This window comes from Anarrhichthys ocellatus, unplaced genomic scaffold (genome assembly GCF_004355925.1).
Source record: "Anarrhichthys ocellatus isolate YVR2014 unplaced genomic scaffold, GSC_Weel_1.0 scaffold25, whole genome shotgun sequence".
Taxonomy (NCBI): Eukaryota; Metazoa; Chordata; class Actinopteri; order Perciformes; family Anarhichadidae; genus Anarrhichthys; species Anarrhichthys ocellatus.
The window spans coordinates 3,106,062-3,126,939 of record NW_022280055.1 but is presented as its reverse complement, the minus strand read 5'-3'; the positions used below and the strand labels follow the sequence as shown (position 1 = coordinate 3,126,939).

At 40.2% G+C, this 20,878-nt stretch overlaps 3 protein-coding genes across 3 annotated transcripts in view; 2 read left to right on the top strand and 1 right to left on the bottom strand.

The window, feature by feature from the left end:
* scara5 (scavenger receptor class A, member 5 (putative)) overlaps window positions 1–3,442 on the top strand; it is a 78,925-nt gene extending 75,483 nt beyond the window's left edge. The window contains exon 12 of the mRNA XM_031861818.1: window positions 1,051–3,442. Within this exon, the coding sequence (XP_031717678.1) occupies window positions 1,051–1,184 (134 nt within the window). The 3' untranslated portion in view covers window positions 1,185–3,442. The remainder of the gene's footprint in view (window positions 1–1,050) is intronic.
* Window positions 3,443–7,891: 4,449 nt separating this feature from the next.
* pbk (PDZ binding kinase) lies at window positions 7,892–13,346 on the top strand. The gene is made up of 7 exons (XM_031861844.1): window positions 7,892–8,009; window positions 8,139–8,310; window positions 8,622–8,761; window positions 8,919–9,088; window positions 10,162–10,291; window positions 11,249–11,452; window positions 12,844–13,346. The coding sequence occupies exons 2-7, from the start codon at window positions 8,144–8,146 to the stop codon at window positions 13,074–13,076; spliced, it is 1,044 nt and encodes a 347-aa protein (XP_031717704.1). The 5' UTR covers window positions 7,892–8,009; window positions 8,139–8,143; the 3' UTR covers window positions 13,077–13,346.
* A 311-nt stretch (window positions 13,347–13,657) lies between these two features.
* The window catches only part of LOC116391343 (N-acetyltransferase ESCO2), an 8,107-nt gene continuing 886 nt past the window's right edge, over window positions 13,658–20,878 (bottom strand). Inside the window, exons 2-15 of the mRNA XM_031861843.1 lie at window positions 20,733–20,792; window positions 19,998–20,152; window positions 19,510–19,822; window positions 19,072–19,363; window positions 18,753–18,874; window positions 18,477–18,582; window positions 17,586–17,658; window positions 17,308–17,350; window positions 16,758–16,887; window positions 16,481–16,612; window positions 15,807–15,896; window positions 15,389–15,532; window positions 14,541–14,725; window positions 13,658–14,395 (exon numbers count right to left, since the gene is read on the bottom strand). Coding sequence (XP_031717703.1) covers window positions 14,263–14,395; window positions 14,541–14,725; window positions 15,389–15,532; window positions 15,807–15,896; window positions 16,481–16,612; window positions 16,758–16,887; window positions 17,308–17,350; window positions 17,586–17,658; window positions 18,477–18,582; window positions 18,753–18,874; window positions 19,072–19,363; window positions 19,510–19,822; window positions 19,998–20,152; window positions 20,733–20,785 — 1,971 coding nt within the window. The 5' untranslated portion in view covers window positions 20,786–20,792 and the 3' untranslated portion in view covers window positions 13,658–14,262. The remainder of the gene's footprint in view (window positions 14,396–14,540; window positions 14,726–15,388; window positions 15,533–15,806; window positions 15,897–16,480; window positions 16,613–16,757; window positions 16,888–17,307; window positions 17,351–17,585; window positions 17,659–18,476; window positions 18,583–18,752; window positions 18,875–19,071; window positions 19,364–19,509; window positions 19,823–19,997; window positions 20,153–20,732; window positions 20,793–20,878) is intronic.

The following is a 20,878-nucleotide window of genomic DNA, read 5'->3' as shown; positions in this document are numbered from 1 at the left end:
ACCCAAGAATTTACAACTAGCTCTTAAAATGTGAGAAGAGAAGAAGAACACAAGCTGAGTATAGATGCTACAATGCAGCTTTGTTGCTGTGGTTACAATGTGGGAAACTCCTGCAGCCAACATGTTCCCTCTCGTTGGCTGCAGTTGCATCATATTTGCACGAATGAGCCATCGCAGACGTCACTGAACTTGGACCGCTAATATCGAAGTCCAGATGCGATTTTTTTTTTTTTTTTTTTTTTAATGTAACGGTATGTTTTCGGGTTGTCCGTGTGTCTTTTCCTGCTGAAATATACACACATTTTAGGAATGCTATCAGTATGAACAACATTATATGTAAGCGGATGTAAATTTATGTTAACTTCTGCCAAGTAGATTTTCACATAGAAGGAAGGAAAGAAGCTTAATGATTACAATGAACATAGTTGTAGATAAAAGAAAAAAACAATAGCCAAGATTAGAAAAGATGTAAATGTATCTGTTGTAAAATGAAAAGAGCTGTGCTGTGTTTAAAACGAAGATGAAGATACCAACATTGGTTGTTGGGGGCTTCCTGAAAGGAAAACCCTGCAGACAGAGTTCTTCTCCATTCTTTATCCCCCACATCTAAAACCAAAATTACACCCTTGGGATTTTTGGATGTTTTTGATTATTTTTTGGGGTTTTTTACTTTACAAATGGCAGAGTTGTTGAACAAAACAGGCCAGACAGGAAAAACAAAGCAAAGGAGATGGAAAGAAATCAAGAAACTAAACAAAAACAAGACAAAAGGCTCAGCATAATCGAGTGAAGCCTCCAAACCAGTACAGGCAGTCAACTCGAGCTGCACTGTTACAGCCACACGAGATATGCTGGGATTCTATGCAGCACGACGAACACGCTTTTTCAATTTGTGTGGTTAATATAAGGTTAATGTGAGAAATGCCCAGCTCTCCTTGTCACCGCCACCCCAGCATCCACCTTAAGTCTCTGCAACTTTTCACTGTGAGTTAAACAAATTGGCCAGTTCGTGCACTACGATGTATACATTCTTTCCTCCTTTCTATGCAGGTACTGGTCTGATCTGGATGGATGACGTGGCGTGTGAGGGGACCGAAGACACCATCCACCAGTGTAAGTTTTCTGGCTGGGGCAAAACCAACTGTGGCCACGTGGAGGATGCTGGTGTGACGTGCATCGTCTGAAACCCTCACGATCCTGACACCGCTGCAGCGGCCACGCGTCTCCTCAAACAGTGCCTTCAACTTTCAAGAAGCTACAAGGCGCACACCGTCCTCCCATCGGCAGGGGTGTCACATTAGCAGTATGTTGTTTTTTACCTGCAAGAAAAGTGACAAACTTCCATGTTGGGCATGAATCTGCAGCTTTCTTAGAAGTTCATGATTTAACATTTGATTGTTTTAGCTACAAGACTGAATCATGGGAGCAAGGAAAAGGCTAACATTTTTGAGCATCTTTGAGCAACCACATGATCTGGGGATGACGGCGCGACAGGACTCTTCATCAGACTGAATTACGGGGCTCACCTGTCTCCAGTGAAGGCCGAAGGTCAGCTTGCAAAGGCTCCATCTGCCCTCAGAGGCTCGTCTGGGTGCAGGTTTGCTGTTTTGACCTCCGGTGTGGATTAGAAGCTAATCCAACATCTTCACCCTCCCAGAGTCTTCGTTCGTCTTTCAAGTTTCTGAAACGGCACATAAAGAAACTGACTCAGACATTGACAAACTGATTCTTCATTTACAGGCTGCTGCTCTTCACAGTATTATGTAGTATTGGCTTTTGAGTGATGATACACATACAGTGTTGCCTTACTATACATCATATAGCATTACCTATGAAGCAATCATTTGATGATTAGCAGGTCAAAAACTGGACTAAAATTGGGCTACAATTTCACCTTTTTTAGCTGCTTTTTAAGGTGGCCTGTGGAGTTTTATGTACACAAACAAAAGTTCTGTTTGCATTCAGTGTTACTCACCAAAGCACATTGTGTGTATCCTTGAGGTCTGACAAATGTGGAGTGCATTTCCTTCCTCGTAAAACCTTTGCTCAGCCAATTTGTTGTAATATTTTCAATCACGCATTGTTTATGTCCATGTTTGCTAGCTAGCAGTCTTCTTCTTCCTTGGCTTTGTTGGCATTGTGCTTCGTTTCTATGTGCATTACTACCGTTATACCGTTTTTTGGTTATTTTTAAAAATCTCCTCTAATCAATATTTTTACATTTATAACCAGAGAATTATTACTAACAGTACATCTGTACAGAGTTCTTTGCTTTGTTGTTTTCCAGCTCGCAAATTACACTTTTATCTCTAGTAGTTTATTTTTTCTGTACTCCACAAGGTGGTTTATACTGAAAAGGAGTGAAATTACAAAGTTACTAGGTTATAGAGTTGAATACTTACCAACTAATGTTTGCATGATTGAGTGACGTACTGTAAAACACACTCACACACACACAGACAGTGTAGCTGACAGCACGACTGAGTGGAAGCCAGGTTTTTATGTCTCGTCCTGATGACCCTCATTCATCTTGTAGAGGCGTCACATTCAGCACTTTGGCCGTGGAGGAGTTATTACTTTAGAGCTCTGCCTTTCTGAAGCAACAGCCAAAGATAACACCCAGAGCTCCTTCAGTATATTTTGGCTTATTTGTCATCTCCTCTTTTAACCAGAGAAGCAAGAACAATATCATTGATTGAAAATACGTTTGAGCATGTTTTATTCCACAGTATTGATACCAGCAGGCCTTTGCTATTCATTAATGTTGAACAATGAAGTATTTTTATAGAAGACTATCATCTTTAGTAGTGGTCGGTCTCCTCATCATCATATAAGTGCCAGCAGATCGGACTTCCTTAAACTTTCTTAGAGGCAGAGTCACAGTTGTACCTCAGTGAGCGGAGTCAAGTATTTACTGCAAACTTTATTGACAAAATATTATTAAGAAATATTTATGTCTGGAGCTTTTCGCATCCATGACCATGACATTTATGATTTTGAATAGTCAGCCTAACAACAACAGCATATGTATAACATATTATGGCTAGATTGAGCACTAAAATTCAGTTAGGCCATTTAGTTACAGATAAATTAGGAGATTATCAGTTGGAGATGGGTGCCATTTCCACTGACTCCGATTTTTTTTTTTTTTAAATTCTACGATCAGTGTCAAGAGCTCAAACGGGACTGGATATAGAACAGATGATGCATTTTTTTTTGGTGAAAAATTGAAGCAGATTATTTGGCAAAATATGAGGTAATAAACACCTCTACGTATGTGTAACATTGCTGCTTTTGGAGGGAGGTGCACTACAGTGGATGCTGCATTTTGTATGCAGGGAATATTCATGTAGGATTAACTGTACAGTGGGTTATACTTTATGTTTTAAAAAGTAAAAACACAGTTGCTTTGTCCAGTTTTTAGATTAAAATACGGAATTAATACGCTTTCTTAAAGATGAATCTAATTCAAACTAACAATTTGCTGGTTAATATGGATTGTTGTGATGGGATTTCCTGATGAGTTACAGGCCCTGCTGACCTCAGATCAGTGCTTGGGTTTTATAGACGTAAAGCAGCTTAATGCCGTACCCTCTGAAAGTGAGAACACATTCCAAAGTGCACTTAACCACTTAAATGTGTCATTTTTTAAAATGTATACATGGTTGTACAAAGACCTTACTATGCTTTACTTTGGCATAATGGCTCGAAGCACATATGCGTATACACATGTCTTTTTTTTATTACATTGTGCTGGTCATAGCACATATAAGGGCTATGGAGTTCACAACATACACACACAAATGAATGCCTAAATCAAACACGATTATGTCAAGAAGATACCTGATACAGTGCTTCACTTTACCTTACAAAATACACTTTTTTTACTTTGTGTTTGGTTGATTTGTACCACTAAATTGCTGAATATGCACTGCTGAAGTAATACAATGTAGATGTGTTTAAACACGTGAACTTTGTTTTTAATTGGAAAGAGGCACTTTCAAGAAGTCAACAGGTGAAAAGAGAGTGGATGTGTGATCAGTGGTAGAATGTAACTAAATACATTTATTACTATAGCCTACTTAAAATACAAATTTGAAATACTTTTACATTCCCTGAGTATTTCCATTTTATACAGCTTTATATTTCTACTCCACTACATCCCAGAGGAAATCATTTTTACTTCACTACATTTTTGCACTTTTTATGCACTCCTGATAGCACATTTTTCTGTTAATACTTACTTTACTAAATTAAGGTTTGAATGCAGGACTTTTACTTGTAATGCAGTATTTTTACACTGTGGAGTTAGTATTTCTACTTCAGTAAATAATCTGAATACTCCGTCCATCACTTTGTGTGTTTTAAGTTACACACATGATCCCAAGCGCTGAAGCACGTGGGTGTGGACACCATGTTTGTGCCTTGATTGACAGCTCTGAACAGTAATTACAAGTATGAATGTTTCCACATGTGAAGTGGATGTAGAAATGATTGGATGAAAAATCACCTGATGTCCGACACACATGGCCGACAGTCAGAGCAAAGACTGTGAAGCTGGCTTGACTCAGGTCAACGTGGTTTCACTTATTCTCCAGGAAGGTAAGACTTCATATTAGTTTTTATTTGATAAAGTAAAATATATACTGTAGGTTTGCAAGTGGAACCAATTTTACACATATGTAGATGGATATATGGTTGGTTTAGATGGATATATATACATAGATGGATAGATATAGATAGATAAAATGGAATGTCCATGTTTTGCTTGGTCGGTAGTCTCTTCATGTTCACCAGCTAGTCTCTAACTGTGTCTGTCTGTTGTTTGGTGTTGAGCAGGTAGTGTAGATTATGTTCAAACGGCTCATAATTATCTGTGCATTCGTTTCTACGAGCGACACCTTTCACATAAACCTATTATTAACATAAACATATTGATTACAGCTGCTTTACAATTGTGATAAAATCTTTGGGTGTGTCCAAAATTCTTCTTTATTTGCTCCTTAGTGCACTATAAATTCCTTCTATCATTTTATTTGAGTGTGAATACAAAGTGTAACATTCATCACACTACTTTTAGGTAAATATACTAGAAATGCACAATGCAAGAGTCCAATTTTATACTGACTATAGTGTAAGCTATTGTGTATTTATGTTGTAATAAGTAATTTAACATGGGGACACCCTCCAGGACCCTTGCGTGTCTTACAATCCCAGTTCGACAACCGCTGTTACAATAGACTAATAGCAGCATCTGTATCCGCTCATGTGAGTATGTGTTGCTACACATTATTTCTTTTTCCGATTGTAAATGCATGACACAATAAAATGTTTTCTACAGGCCCCGGAGAACAACATCCAGAAATGAGACGCATGAAATTAGCCAAACCACTGTTCCAATTTCTACAATGACCACAACAAAGAAAGAAGAGAAAGACAACAGATGCTGTAATTTCTCCTCAGCATCAGCTTCCTATGAGGGGGTCCATCATCCCTCCTCTTCATCCCATCGTTTGGCAATTAGAATCGCTGGTTAGACTTTGGTGGCTTTTTTTGCTTTATATGACCGAAAACAAAGACACATTCTCACCAGCATAAAACACAACCAGGGAGAGAAAGAAGGTTTTATTTCTTTTTTAAATTAAGTCTTCCCAGAAGAGGCTGTTGTATCCACAACCCCAAAGTCCTGATTCCTATAAGTTTTGTTTTTTTTACATACAACTGTGATTCAAAAATATCCTTTTTATGTGCTTTTTTGTTTATACGGCCATTTTAAAGACATGTTCTGTCTCATATGTGAGCAAAGAATCTGGTTGTGTCAGCAAAACATTTAGACAATAGGCAGCATTCATTTAACAAAAACATGCAATTTGCATCTAAATTAAGTGACACATATTGCTTAACTGCCGGTTTAATTATGTTTTTTTGTTTTTTGTACTGTACATGTGCCGTTTCAGAGCTTTCATCTGATATGTCACACTGGATGTTCCTTTCTTTTTATTAATAAATTGGTCCCTTAATTGAAAACCTTTCTACTAAAATACATTTTAAACTGAGGATCAAAGTTCATTCTAGAAATTGAAAACAGCAGTTGAGAAAACCACAAGGCCCATTTAGCTGTTCGTGGGGCTTTCAATCATCACCTTGTGTTGCGATTGTTATCTCCATTTTCTTTTTTTAATTAAATTTTTGCTTTCTTTAAACTGTAGTGATCCTGATTATTTGAGAGAAAGCACATGAGTTATTGAGTGCTGAGAGGAAGACAAGTCCTATTTATACAATGTAAGCGTCTTATTTAACAATTTGCAAGCATACAGCATATGACACATAGAAGTCCAAACATTCTAAAAAATAGACATACAATACCTTCACAGTGTCATAGTAAGAAGATTTAATATTCGGAAACCCAAATAGTTTTGTGCATATTCGTAAAAGTCCTGGAATCCGTTCAGTTAAATATTTTACACGTGAATGTATTTCAAACCCATTCTGAAAATATAATGTTGTTTTGTTGTTGTTTATAAATACATGTTCTGAGCAAAACATCTGATTGTATCTTATCTGGTTGTATTATTGTAATTTCTTAATTGAGCATTAATCTTCTTCAAGTTGCATGAATGATCCATGGAAATGAGAAAAGTTGACACACTCTAATTTTGTATTTGAATCATTACATTAGGGTATGTAATTGTTTTTAATTGGATCGTGACATTAATCATCATCCTCTCTTTCTTTCTGACTGTTTCTCTGTGGTCTGACCAGAGAGGAACCCATCCTTATTCTATTAAATGCACCACAACATGTGGCAGCATGAGCCCACAAACATGAGCTCATGTCCCCTCAGGAGAACGAGAGATGGGGAGAAACAGAAAAATAAAGCAATAGTTCCAGAGTTCCCATCCACGTCCAGTTGTCATCGGACCACATTCTTGCTCCTCTTACTCATAATGAAACGGTTATCCCTCCATACAATGAGAGGACCGAGCTGGGAACATCTGCCGTATATCTGAAGGAGATGAAACAATAACGGGATCATGAGAGTCGAGGTCAGGGTCAACTTCATCGTCTGAGTGAGTGAAAGTCTTTCAGACAAGTCCCCGACATTAAAGAGAGAACAGACACATGCTGTGATGAAGATCAAACAAATAAAGTACTGTCATATAGTTCTCGAGAACTAGAAAATCCCTAAATCCCTAAATACTGAATCCCAAAACGTACCTGGCATACATAATTTTCATTAATAAAAGCAAAACATAAGGAAACGACATCCTCGAAGTTAGGGAACAATGTTGATATGTTGATTATTGAAATAGTGGATCTATCTATCTACGTATATCCATCCATCCATCGATGTATATCTGTCTATCTATCTATACCCATCCATCCATCCATGTCTATCTATCTATCTATCTATCTATCTATCTATCTATCTATCCATCTATGAATATCTGTCTATCTATCTATCTATCTATCTATCATCTATCTATCTATCTATCCATCTATGTATATCTGTCTATCTATCTATCCATCTATGTATATCTGTCTATCTATCTATCTATCTATATAGGTGGTTCCACTTGCAAACCTACAGTATATGTTATAATATAAAGCCTATAAAATGACCCATCTATTTTTTGCAGACTTGCAAACCAACTTGCAACCTCCCACCATAATATACCATCATTTTATAACGTCACTGACCTCAGCTGCTGAAATGCTGTATTACAACTGCAACTGATTAAAAATGATGTTGAAATATAATAAACACTATTTCCTGTTTATAATCACAGTAGAACATTTATACTCGGCATAGCCTTTCAAACAAATATAACAGGTGTGCAGGTTTAGCAATCTGCTGTTTACCATTTCCAGCCGCAAACGACATTCGTTCAGTTTGTCCCTCTGCGGCCTCCACTCCGTACAGCCTGGTGAGACGGAAGTAACCTTTTGAACGGCGCGGTTTAATTTCAGAATCAGCAATTTGGAAGTGACAGTGAAAGAAAACGCAGGTAACGTCAGATTTATTGACTAAATTATTCAGTCATTTGACTCAAAACACCATGAAAACAACGTAAATCTGACTGTCGCCATTATAGCATGTGTCATAATAATTAACATTACGTTATTTGTTTTCTTAGACAGAATGGCCTCCTCTGGCACATTCATCGACGAGGGCGCTTTCAAGACCCCTAAAAACGCCCGAGTGAAGAGCTGTGTAAGCAGCGGAGGAACCCCAGTCACCATCCCGGCCTCACCCTTCATGAAGAAGCTGGGCTGTGGGACCGGAGTCAACGTTTACCTCATGAACAGGTTTGAGGTTTTCTCCATTTACAAAAATAATAAATAAATGGTTTTACTCCTCACCTACCATATATCTCATTTATCCTCACCCTGCACTTGCCTGGATCAAATAATACAACAATAACGCTTTAGATATCTAAACCGGTGGGTTGCAGTTTTATCATGTTGATAATTTACCTTAAATGATTCACGTTCAAATGCATCTTCAGTATAAATTGAGGATAACATTGTTTAATTATGCTGTTTCCCAAGCCTACTACATTGGGTCATGTTCACGTCTGTATATAAATAACATGTATTGTTGATCAAATGAATCCTAGAATGGGAAAGTTGAATGGGTCTCCCTGGGCTGTCAAGAAGATCAACACCAAGTGTGCCACCAAACAGCTGGCGGTTTACCAGAAGCGCCTGAACGAGGAGGCGGAGGTCCTGAAGGGAATCGATCATCCAAACATTGTTGGTAAGACATGGCAGTGGTACGGTACACTCACTGTGTTACAAGTGGACACATTCCTATACGCCATAAGCTTTTTCATGGCTTGTTAGCTTAGTTTACATCTTTATTTTGTGTTAGTTTCTGCTTTGTTCATTTTCGTTTCCTTATCCCGACATCGAAGGGTTTCGTGCCTTCACCACGGCCAAAGATGGATCAAAGTGTCTGGCGATGGAGTACGGAGGAGAGCAGTCCCTCAATGACCTGATCGAGAAGAGGAAGGAGGACGGCCTGAAAGCTTTCCCGGCTGCCAACATAGAAAAAGTAGCGCTGCATGTTGCTCGTGGCCTTCAGGTAAATCACACATTTTCTTCTACCTGGTGTTACTTAACATGTATCATCTCTGGGTTCACTTCACACCTGTTTCCCTGTATACGTGTGACATTTGACTCTACATGATAGTATACTACAGCTACTACTGTAGCTGATACCTCCTCCTGCTTGTTAATATTCCTCCAGTATCCTTCTCCTGTTTCTTTGACAAAGAAAAGACTAAAAGGTGGATGCTATATGTAGAATATTTCACCACTTTACCTTGCCATCAGACAGCAGGGAACTGAAGCCGTTATCTATGCTCTCTTCAGAGCCACAGATCACAGAGGTTGCTGGTCTACTGCTGCATCCATCGGTTAGTTTGTGTTATTGTGTGACGTTCAGATCCAAACTAACGTTCCGTCAACAGCAGTACATTGCTTATTAACTTCAGCAGGTACTCCCGTCTGCTTCTCCAAACTGGGAGTTCCTCTGTGTAATATACTGACTGTAAGGATGTATATTTACTGTGTATGTAGCATCATCGACATGCAGAAATCTACATCAGGCCACGTGGGTAAAACTTTCTAGCGAGGCTTTGGAAAATAACATTTTGACACAAAACATACACCAAAAAGTGAATGTTCATATTAATTATTGATGCTTTAAAGCTTATTTTTTGCCATGTACTGCTGGATGGCTTGTGAATTTAACCATGGGACCAATAAAATCTTAACCAATGACATTGCATCATAATGTATTTGTTGATTGTATTTTAAATTAGTAATATGAATCTGCAATTATAAAAAAAAAAAAAAATTTGTGGAGTAGAAGTATAACGTAGCAGAAGAAAATACTCAAGTAAAGTAAAAGTACCTCAAATTGTCCTCAAGTACAGTCCTTCAGTTAATGTACTGACCGGTAGTTACTAACCACCGCTGCCTCCCTGCCACTCATGACCTCATGTGTAAATGTTAATGTGTGTGCAGTTGGAGTGGTTCATTCTTACCCAAATCATATTTGTCTCGTCTAAACATCGGCCGTCTTTAACGTTTCATTTCAGAAGTGAGCAGTGTTTAACAAAACTAAACGCGGGAGTGTGTTTCTCCCCACAGTATCTCCACAGCGAGAAGAAGCTGCTGCACGGCGACATGAAGTCTTGTAACGTCGTCATCATGGGCGACTTTGAGACCGTCAAGATCTGCGATGTCGGTGTGTCTCTGCAGCTGGACGAGAACATGAGAGGTAATGATGTCATTCTAAATAACAATCAGCCGAGTAGCTTTGATGTGAAGATCTAGCTCTACTCTCTGCGGGGGGGGGAAGAAGAGGAGGAGGAGGAAGCAGCGAATCACATACTATAAAGAGATAAAACTGAGGTGCAGTACAAAATACAATATTACCCTAAGAAATGTAGTGGAGTCAAAGTATAAAGTAGCTTAAAAAGGAATTACTCAAGTAAAATTGTTATGTACTTTTACTTTAACTAAGTACAGTACTTAAACTTTAATGTATTCTATTATAATTTCATCATCATACAAGCAGCATCATATCCATTTCATCACAGTAAATGTAATATATCGTGTCTGTATGTGTGTGTATGTGTGTGTGTGTGTTACAAGTGGGATTAATCATGGATAAAAGCACAGAATTGGCAGAAACCATTTGGATGGAACTGTTCATAGCAGCTGATTCTGTAATCTCTTGTGCAGATTGTGAAGCCCTCTGAGGCTAATTTTTGATTTGTGAAATTGGGCTATCCAAATAAAATGTAATTGAATCAAATCAACTTTGTTTTTGTGAAACTAATTGCAAACTTCTGGATCTTTGCTTTGTTGTTGCAATTGTAAAGAAAACCCTGAAAAACACGAACTCTTTGTTTTTAAAAAACAAGGTAATATTGGCTATTTTACAAACGGAGAAATTGAATGAATGTATTGTGTTTTAATTGGATTGTTGTCCAATTTGGGTTTCATTACTTCCACCAAGGGGGTTCTGTTTGTTTGTTCGTCAGCAGAATTCTGGACACACTGCTGGTCACATTTTGATGAAGCTCAGTGACAGGATGTAGCATGAGCAAGGAAGAAGCCGTTACATTTAGGAGTGGCTCCAGATCCCGGGGCGTGATGATATTTCACTTACAGAACAGTGTGCGCTCTCCGAGTGCTCATCTAGTTCTTTGTTTCTCCTTTGTGCCCTCAGTGTCGGACCCAAAGGCGGAGTACATCGGCACAGAGCCGTGGAAGCCCAAGGAAGCGCTGGAGGAGGAAGGACAAATCACTGACAAGGCGGACATCTTTGCCTACGGTCTGACTCTGTGGGAGATGATGACCCTGGCCATGCCTCATCTGGAGATGTTGGATGATGATGATGACGATGACGATGACGATGAAGAGGAGGTTGAAGGTGAGATGCTCTGTGGATACAAGAAGCCCTGAAGTTTGCACTCTTGGGTTTTTGATGACATTCATATGACAAACACTTTTTATGACATTTAAATGTCATACTATGACTTTTTAAATACAGTACTATGACTCTTTTTATTGCATGCTATACTATTATTGACATTTTTTGTGACAAAATATACCATGACCTTTTTTTATTAAATATTTTACCATGACGTTTCATGCCAAAACAATTTCATAAAAGGTCCTATTCTTTTATCAAATAGTCTGATAGTCACTATAGTGTGAAATTAAATTTTAAAAAGTCACAGTAGTAGTATTTAAGGACAATGTATTGTCATTAAGTTGTAGTTCGTTTGCTATTCTTGTAGTGAATCTTTTTAATTTACAGCAGGAGGAACGTGAACAGCAGCAACCAAACATTTCAGTTTGCAGATAATATGGCCAGCGTCTTTACATCAAGAAATCAACATTAGTGAAACATTGTCCATGAACTTTGATTATGTTTGAGTACCAAGCATCATGACGTAAACAAAGAGTCCTCTTCATGTCCCACCGAGTCCTGCGCTCTGTCCTTTTTCACCCAAGTGTTGCTCGATGCCACGATGAAGCCACGTCTCTGATGTGGGAGCAACAGTCAACGAAATAAGGTTGCTTGTTTAGCCTGAAGTCCTATTTCATCCATTTCATCTTCTTTTGACTGAACATCAGCCGGGAGCAGACTGGGTAGTGTAAAGCCTAACTAGGCCGAGCTATGGTAGCTTTATGAGGAAGTCATCGTTAAAATAGAAAGTCATAGAATAGCGTGAACGTCATAAAAATAAGTTATAGTACAGCATGACGAAGAACAGAATATAAAAGTAATGATATAGCATGTTGAAAAAAGTCAGTAAAAAAATATTATAGCATGGCGAAAGATGTAAGTAACTCGTAATATAGCATCTTAATTAAAAAAAGTTAAAATTGAAAGTCATAAATGTCATAGAATGGTATTGTAGAAAATGTATAATATGTGTCAATATAAATAAAGGTTAATAAAAAGTCCTAATCATCAGGTTTGATTCTCTCAGGCAGCAGCTCATTAAAGTCTTGCTGTGCAGTCTTTAATTGGACTGGATGTAGCTCTATTAGCAGGTAGAGGATTTATTTTATGATTCCTAACCTGGTGTCAGATTCCCCAAAATAATTAAAGGGACAAAGAAAAAATTCTCCCAAATTCTACTTTTTTGTTTTTGTGTAAAATATGGAATACTTTCACCTCTTCCAATGAAACAATCTGAGAACGAATAATTACCTTTTTGGTTGAAGAATATCACAAATCCTGCTCGTGCTAATGTGTCGCATTGCAGTTGAAAAGTGAATGTGTTTAAAATGTTGCGTTTTGCATTTCAGACGACTCGATGGAGGAGGGTTTTGACGAGGACGCCTACTACCAGAAGCTGGGAACGAGACCGGTGCTGGACTTCGAGGCTCTGGGCAGCTCGTACCAGAGGACGGTGGAGCTCTTCTATCTCTGCACCAATGAGGACCCCAAGATGAGACCCTCAGCCGCCCAGGTGGTCCAGGCTCTAGAGAGCAACGCTCTGCTGGATAAAACGTCCAGCGAGGTGATCGTCATCGACTGATTTCATCGTATAAGCACTAGTTTATTCGGGGAGGGTTGTATTCATTTAGAATCTCAAGCAAATGCATTTGACGTGAAGCGCATGGTCATCTCTACTGTACATCTTTGTTGACTCTCAATAGCACATTTTATTTGTATGTCGTCTTTGCTATAAAGTTGTTTTCCCATGTAAGTCAACTTTTATAGTGTGTAAATGTTTTTGCTTTCTCGTTTGTTTCTGTAAACTTTAATATTTCTTGATAAAACTTTTGAGCTCCGTTTCTATTTTCTATCCTAACGTATCTGTTTGTGTGTAGTGATAGACTGTGCTGCAGGTCTGGTTAACAGGAAGGTCTTTTATGCACACCAATTAATTTTAAATATTAAAAACTTGTGGGTATTATTTGTTGCCGAGTTAGATGAGAAGATTGATACCATGTCTTTAAATATGAAGTTCTTTGCTTTGGAAAACGACTCGAAATGGAAAGCAGCTCTGTTTCCAGTGTTCATGCCAAACCATCTGGCTGCTGACCCGCCTGCCACACCGTACTTATCAATCTACTCATACAACTCCTGGCAACAAGCAGAGCTACAAAAATGTTGAGCTACTTTGATCTCCATTCGCAGATACACATGATAGTCCCTCCTCAAATTAACTGTTCGGGTACAATCTGAAACATTTTCAAGAAACATGTTTATTATCATAAAACAAAAGTCAACGTTTAAAGTATATTTACAAAGTAGACTGCCCCTAAACGATGAAGGCTTCACTCTTTCATAAACATTTTCTTGTCTAGAAAAAAAGAACAATGAACCTCTGAATATTCGATCAAAAAAAACTTTTGGTATCTTTGCAAAAATGGGACAGTTTCAGTCGCTGCAATTCCAAGCTCCTCAGGCAGAATATAAACATCTGCATAGAAAGCCGCCAATAAAAAACATTCAACAGTAAATTAGAGCATAAATACTAAGTGGAAACAGGTGCTTCATGAACCTTTAAAACTCGACTTAATCCTGAACACGGAATGTATTACAGCTATTCAGCTGGAGCTTACTCAAACAACTAAAGCCTAATCAACATAAACCTGAACAGTCATTGCTTTGCATATGAAACAGTTTAACAATTGCCGGAAGATCTGTTAATATGCAGTACGTCTAATTCAACGAGTCGGTTAAACAGTAATACACCTTTAATCCATGTATCTACTTCATGCAACGAAGTTGTAAACCATGAAGGTCGGTGTGTTGGAGTACTTGGTTGCAAACAGTTTGCCGTCGGGCGTAGGGTCAGAGAAAGCGATCTCTTCCTTGGTTAGATGGCTGCCGTACATGAAGGTGCTCCTAAAACAAGGAAGAAGGGATTATTGTGAAGAAAGGGAAACATTATACCGGCTCGAACCTTACAGTGTTTTAAGTCTGCAAATTTAGATAAGGTCAGCAACCCCATCATCAAATGTTTTCAACAAGAGTGAGATGTGTGTTGTACCGGACAGTGTCCAGCATGCGCGTCGCGATGCCCTGTCGTCTGGCCAGACTGAAGACCCAGATGCGACTGATCCCACACAGAGCTTGCTCTGGGACGGTGGAGCAGCACCAGGTCCGGTGTCGCTCCATGAAGTCGTCCCTCGTCATGTCTTTTTGTTGGTCCGGCTGCTCGAGGACTCGGTAAGCCTGCGGGACAAATCAACATCAATAACGCACAGAACGAGCACAATTTACTGTCCGGTGTTTACGTACTAAAGTCACAACAGCACAATGACATAAACTGACAATTCACGAGGGGGAAAAATGGGTTTGTTTTAGTTCAAAGTATAAATAGGATACAAAAGGACACAAAAACAAAGTAGTCCAGGTTAAAATGTGTCAAGTAAAACTCACCACATTTCAGTAACAGACTATTCACATTCATTTACAAGCTGTTCCGAATTATTTGACTCAACCCTGCTATTTATTTGCAACAGTTATGCAGGGAACCGCAAATAAACTGCGATTTTTGTTTGGCTTCTTTACCCAAACAACTGGTAAGTGGAGGTGGTAAGTGCTGTCGCCATGCAGACTCCAATATATTATTAACTAAATGGTTTTCTGGTCTAATCAGACCATAAAGGCAGCGATTCCAAACCAGGGAGTCTCTGAGATAGCAAACCAAAAGACATTTTCGGTAGCAAACTAATAATCATGTTTTTACTCCATGTCAACACCTGGGGAACTTTTTGGTTGTAACAACCTGGTGGACTTGTGACAAAAAATGTTGGGAGCCGCTGTGCAAAGGTCATCAAGGACAAATAACTAAAAAGATGGAAGAAACAAACACACACACTTCTCCAGCCATACCTGACGTATGAATTCAGCGACGAGGCAGCCCACCACCATGCGCTCGGTGTTGATGAAGAGGTAGGTTTTGGCCTTTGTGGGTCTGCTCAGGGTCACCTGCTGGAAACCCAGCTCGCTGTCCGCTACACAGCGCACTTCCTCAGCCTGAAAACAAACACACGTTGTGAGGAAGAATGTGTGAAAATCAAACCTGGGAGAAAGAGTTTGTACACTTGTGAAAAAGCAAAAAAGACATTCCCGCCACCTAAACAGTGTGTCGCGTCTCTCAAACCACAGATATAGTATGACAAATCTGTGAACAGCGATGTGTTTGACTTCAAATTTCCAGCGAGCTGAACTGTGAGTTTTACAGACTGAAGTGGAGACATACTTGGTATACATGCGCTGTGAGAAACCAGCTAAAAGTGCAAACCTGCACCTTTTTAATGGCGTATTTGGGATCATCTGGCATGACCAGGAGGATTTTTCCATCCCAGAACTCGGCCACCACTCGCTCCTTCTTCCAGCCCTGGAAACACAACAGAGAGACGGAGCTGCAGTTACAAGCCAACAACTCCGAACAAACTCACCTCCCCATGACACAAACTCATGCCAGCAGCCTTGGCAGAAGATCTCTGAATAAATACTAAACAATGAATAAAAACAAGTCACGTTATCGCTGAGGTTGCAAAAAGGGAAAGAAGAAAGGGACTGTCAATAGTACATGCTAGATAAGGAAGTAGCACAACTAACAAAATACATTATAGCGCTGTTTAATTAGGATTAGTGTACAAGTGTATAGGAATGTAAAGAATTACTTGCACTTCATGTGGTTTCAAACATGCAACAGTTCTACTTTTTCAGTCCCAATAATCGATCCCAGTGTTTAGTCAAAAGCCGTATGCCTCACTGTGTGGAACTGAATGGGATTCGTTTATGTGTAAGGCAACATCAGGCTTGACTTAAACATTGCTTTCCTGACAAAATACAACAAATAAATACAAATGTACTTAATTGTTATTTACAAAAAAAGGAGGTGTCCGATACCCGATATCAGCATCGTCTCACTGCTACAGTGTTCAGTTCAGAGAAGTTGAAGGAAATAAGTTTTACCACAAACTTGATGGAGTCGAGGAAGCGCTGGTGGAACTGGGTGTGTTGGAAATGGTCCTCTGGGTTGTCTGCGCTGTAAACCATTCCACATGAGCTGCAGGTCGTCGCTCCAAACTGCTTCTGACCCGCGTCCTGATCGGGAAAATACAGAGAAAGATGCGCAGAGGGAGTGCAGTTAGAGACAGTGTGGGCTTCGTGGTAGCTCTGACAGCCTTCAAATATGTACCAACATCTAGTGATCCGCCTGTCACAGCTGAGAAAATAAATATCAACGAACGATAATAAGCTGGTCGTCATCCTGTTTCTCTTTCCTCCGGCGAACAGGCCGCTCTTTGAGTGAAGACGTAGTCTGTAGGGGCGTTATCGGGACAGAGGGGGCGCTGCATGACACCGCGGCATTCTTTAACCTACAAGACAGCAGAACAGAGAACACACTGGAGTGTTAGTGGGTGCAAAATACATGGCATTAAAGGACTTTGAAGAACTGCAATTAGATACTAAAGCTGACACCAGCAGCTATTTATAATCCATATATATTTACTCATTAGGGACTCCTTAACTTGTGCACAAGTCCATGAAAAAGTAGACCGGTCACTTCTTCTTCTGTTTCTAACATTTCATTGCTCTTGCTTTCCATCTCCCTGTTTATGTCTTTACTGAAGAGAGTAAACATGTCGGAACAATTGTTTCCATCTTCCTTTGCCAGAACCGCAAAGCTTTACCCGGTTATAAGCTAGAAGTACAGCGCCACACTTCCTGTTTCGTTTCATACACGAAACCTCTCATTGTGCCGTGTTAACGGTCGATGACTAAACAGACCATCTCACCTCTTGGAGGCGGAGCCAAAGATGGGATACATCGCTGCAGATTCTGTGGAGAAAAAAAAAAAAAAAATGCCTATTTAAAATAAAGCTTTCATGGAACAAGAGCGATATTTGAAACTGAAATGCTCATCGAAACATGAAAACAAAGTGAGTGGACTGGCTAAAGCTACGGAAGTCTCTGTGATTCTATGTGAGCTAGTCAGTGTTTCAGTGGAGTGAAATCAGCTTCAGATGTAGAACTGAGGTAATGGAAGTGTGAACAACAGTGTATGTTTGTGCACCTCTGGGTGTGCTGGCGGCAGCACTGGCGGGACTGCTCTCACTCAGGTCACACACGAGTTCAAAGCCACCATCCTGGAAGAAGTAGAGAGAACATGAAGGTTTAACAGAGAGCTCAACATGCTCGGGGTATCTTTTTGTGATCTGGCTTCACTTAAAGCCTGGTTTGTTTGTTGGTGGATCTCAAATGGGAGAAGAAAGCTAGATGCAAACATTGTGCAAAATTGTGAGACATCCTCATAAAAGGGGGAGGCGGCAATTGTAAGCCATCCGCAAGGCCAAGAGCACTGTAGTGTTGTCACAGCATCCTCCGTACACAGAGTCACATATGCTGTGCGTTCAATTACCAATACTACCATACTATTTATTATGACAGAAGATTTAGTAGTATTTCAAATGCAGTATGCCAAAAATACCAGGATGTACTACTGCATCTGGCCGTTTTTTGCAGTATACAAGTCAGCATGCTTTTCTCGCTATTCTGACCCACAATCCTCTGCGCAGCGGATATATAAGAGAAGAGGGTCAACGTTAAAGGTACAATGTTCAGATGAAGTAGTATGTCCTAGTTGAATACATGCAACAGTACATACTTTGAAAGTGATTAGCACGTTTGGTTCAGTTGCTACGGTTGACGTGCCCGATGGCTTGTTTTGCCTCAAACGTTTTTAGATTTGCGATGGTTTTAAATGCGTGTTGGGCATCGTTGAGAGTTGGACAATAATGAATATGAAGCCGGGGTCAAAACAATCATTGAGCTAGCATCGTCTCTTCCATTGCAATGTTTCATTGTTACGGTTAAATGGGCCATAAAATGCCGTGAAATGTTTAACTTTTGTAGGCGGTAGCTACCAGCACCATCCATGAACATGGTGTGTATACTTGTGTTGTACCTGAGGACTGAGAGATGCGGCCGTGGATGCAGGACTTGCTGTTGGGGTCCTTGTCAACACAATCGTCAGCTCCTTGGTAATCCCGTATTTCAACATTTTAGGAGACCTGCAGGAGGAAGATGAAGGTTATTGTTGATCTGAAACGATGCGCTTCCGTGTATAGTAGCAAAAAACCTTCACAGCATTCAGAGTGTTCTGTCCGTTTGCACGATTTCTTCTTAATTTGGGAAGAAATTTAAATTTTGGGGGCAGCCAAGATAATATACAATAAAGCACCTGAATGTCTGCGGAGTTTCGGGCTGTTCGTTAACTGGTTCTATCCAGTCTGACGGATCAAACTTTGTTCTCTGCTTGGTGCTCGGCTGGTTCTCCTCCGTCTCCACCGGCTGGACATCGGCCTGTAGGCCAGGACAACTTAACATCAACGTGACAAAGAATCTGAAGAACAACCACTGCAAGAGCTGTGGTCTGATCACTGTCTGATTGCAATTTGCATCCTAACTTGTACATGCTTCAGATCAAGTATTAATGTTACTCATTGTGGCATGACAGACCTGGCCTGCAGATTACAAACACACATAACGGCTTCCCTCACCTCTTTTGGGTGTTTCCGTTGTTGGGTCGTCAACGGAGCGGGTGGCTTTGATTTCTTACTTTGTGTCTGCAGCTGGACCATTTTGCTTTTTGGGACTGAAGCTGGCCTGGTTGCAGATTTCTTGTACATAGATGCTGCTTTGTTCCCGGTGCTGAAGAAAGCAGCTCCCACAAAGATCTTCGGTTTGGGCTTCAGGCTGCTGAAAGCGATGGTGATCGCTTTCCTGGACTCGGCCGGTTTATTGCTGCTAGCGGAAGCAGCAGTTGAATTGGGCGCTGGTTTAGCAGCGACACTGTGAAATAAACAATGCAATGATTACTATGCTTATGTTCGAAAATAGAGACACCTATGATGTCCAAGAAACTACAAAATGGTGTCAAAAGGCTGCAGGAGCACCAAAACAAAGCAGCCACGGCTGTGACTTATATGGGAACAAACCTGATGTTACGTTTGGGCAGTTTGATCGTCTTTGAAGAGGTCGCCTTGCCTCTGGTAGCCGTCTTCCCCACATTACTGGAGGCTGCAGCCACCTTTTTCTGCTTGCTGCCTCCTTTAACATTCCTCTTGTTCTTCTTTTTCTCCTGGGAAGGAGGGGAAGGAAGGAGACGAGGAGGAGGAGAAGATGGCAGAGAGTCCTTCAGTGCCTTCCTCTCTAGTGGAGTGAGATAGACGGCTTTCCTCTCACCATAGAAGGAACTTGTAACCATGGACGGTTTGAATGGAGATTTACGAGGAGATTTGGCTGGAGAGCCTGGTAAACATGGTGGACAAACAGAAAAAGATTAGATGTGTTTGAGAGAACGTGTGTGGAAAAGGTGAAGAAGAAGAGTAATTTTGTTACATGTCCTAACTCTGCTATTTGAATGCATTACTTTGGACAGCTGACCCAAAATGACTACCTCATTCCTTTCACCAGTCCACCCTACCTGCTGCTCTACGGGGAAATTTCTGAGGCGAGGTACAGTTATCCTTGTTCGGGCGCCCAACTGGCTTCTCCCTGGTGGGAGACTGTGGGGGCTTCCTGGGGGAGCTCCTCTTCACGGGGGACGACTCCTCCCTCACCCTGTTCTTGGCTGGGTGGCTGGAGTTAAAGTAACAACAGATCGGTCACAGTGAGAGTTGAGAAACTGCAAAGATCCAAAACAGCTTTCACTCGATTTCCCCGAATTAAAATATCTCTCTCAAAAAGATTTGAACAAATTCCCATGTAGTATATAATACAATTTTAAAAAACAACAGAAATACAGCAAAGACCTATAGATGGTGACACAAATATCTCAACAGACATCAAAAAAATACTTTAAATGAAAATATAAATCTAGAAAAATTATAGAATTCCACGTGGGAATACACAGAACATCATATACAGTATAATTACAACCTGTTTACTGTTACTGGGGTTGAGAATTGTTAGTAGTAGTGTCGATATGACATCAGAGTTTGGGTCCCAATACCAAAGTGATGTTTCATTTAACAAAAGAAGCCGCACACAAGGACAGGCAGCTGTATGGACGTTTACCGTAGAGTTGGGTAAGAGTATAAATCTGCTAAACTTTTGACTTAAATCAGGAACTTTCTGATCAAAGTAAACTAATTATTGACAGTATTGTAGTCAGTCAACCCCTCTACAAAAGCCTAAACCCAGTGTGTTCACTACTCACCTGTCAGAGTCCAGCGAGGAGAGCTTCCTCTTCCTGGTAGCAGTGGGAATCATGTTCCACCTACATGCACACGCGCGCGCGCGCGCACACACACACACACACACACACACACACACACACACACACACACACACACACACACACAC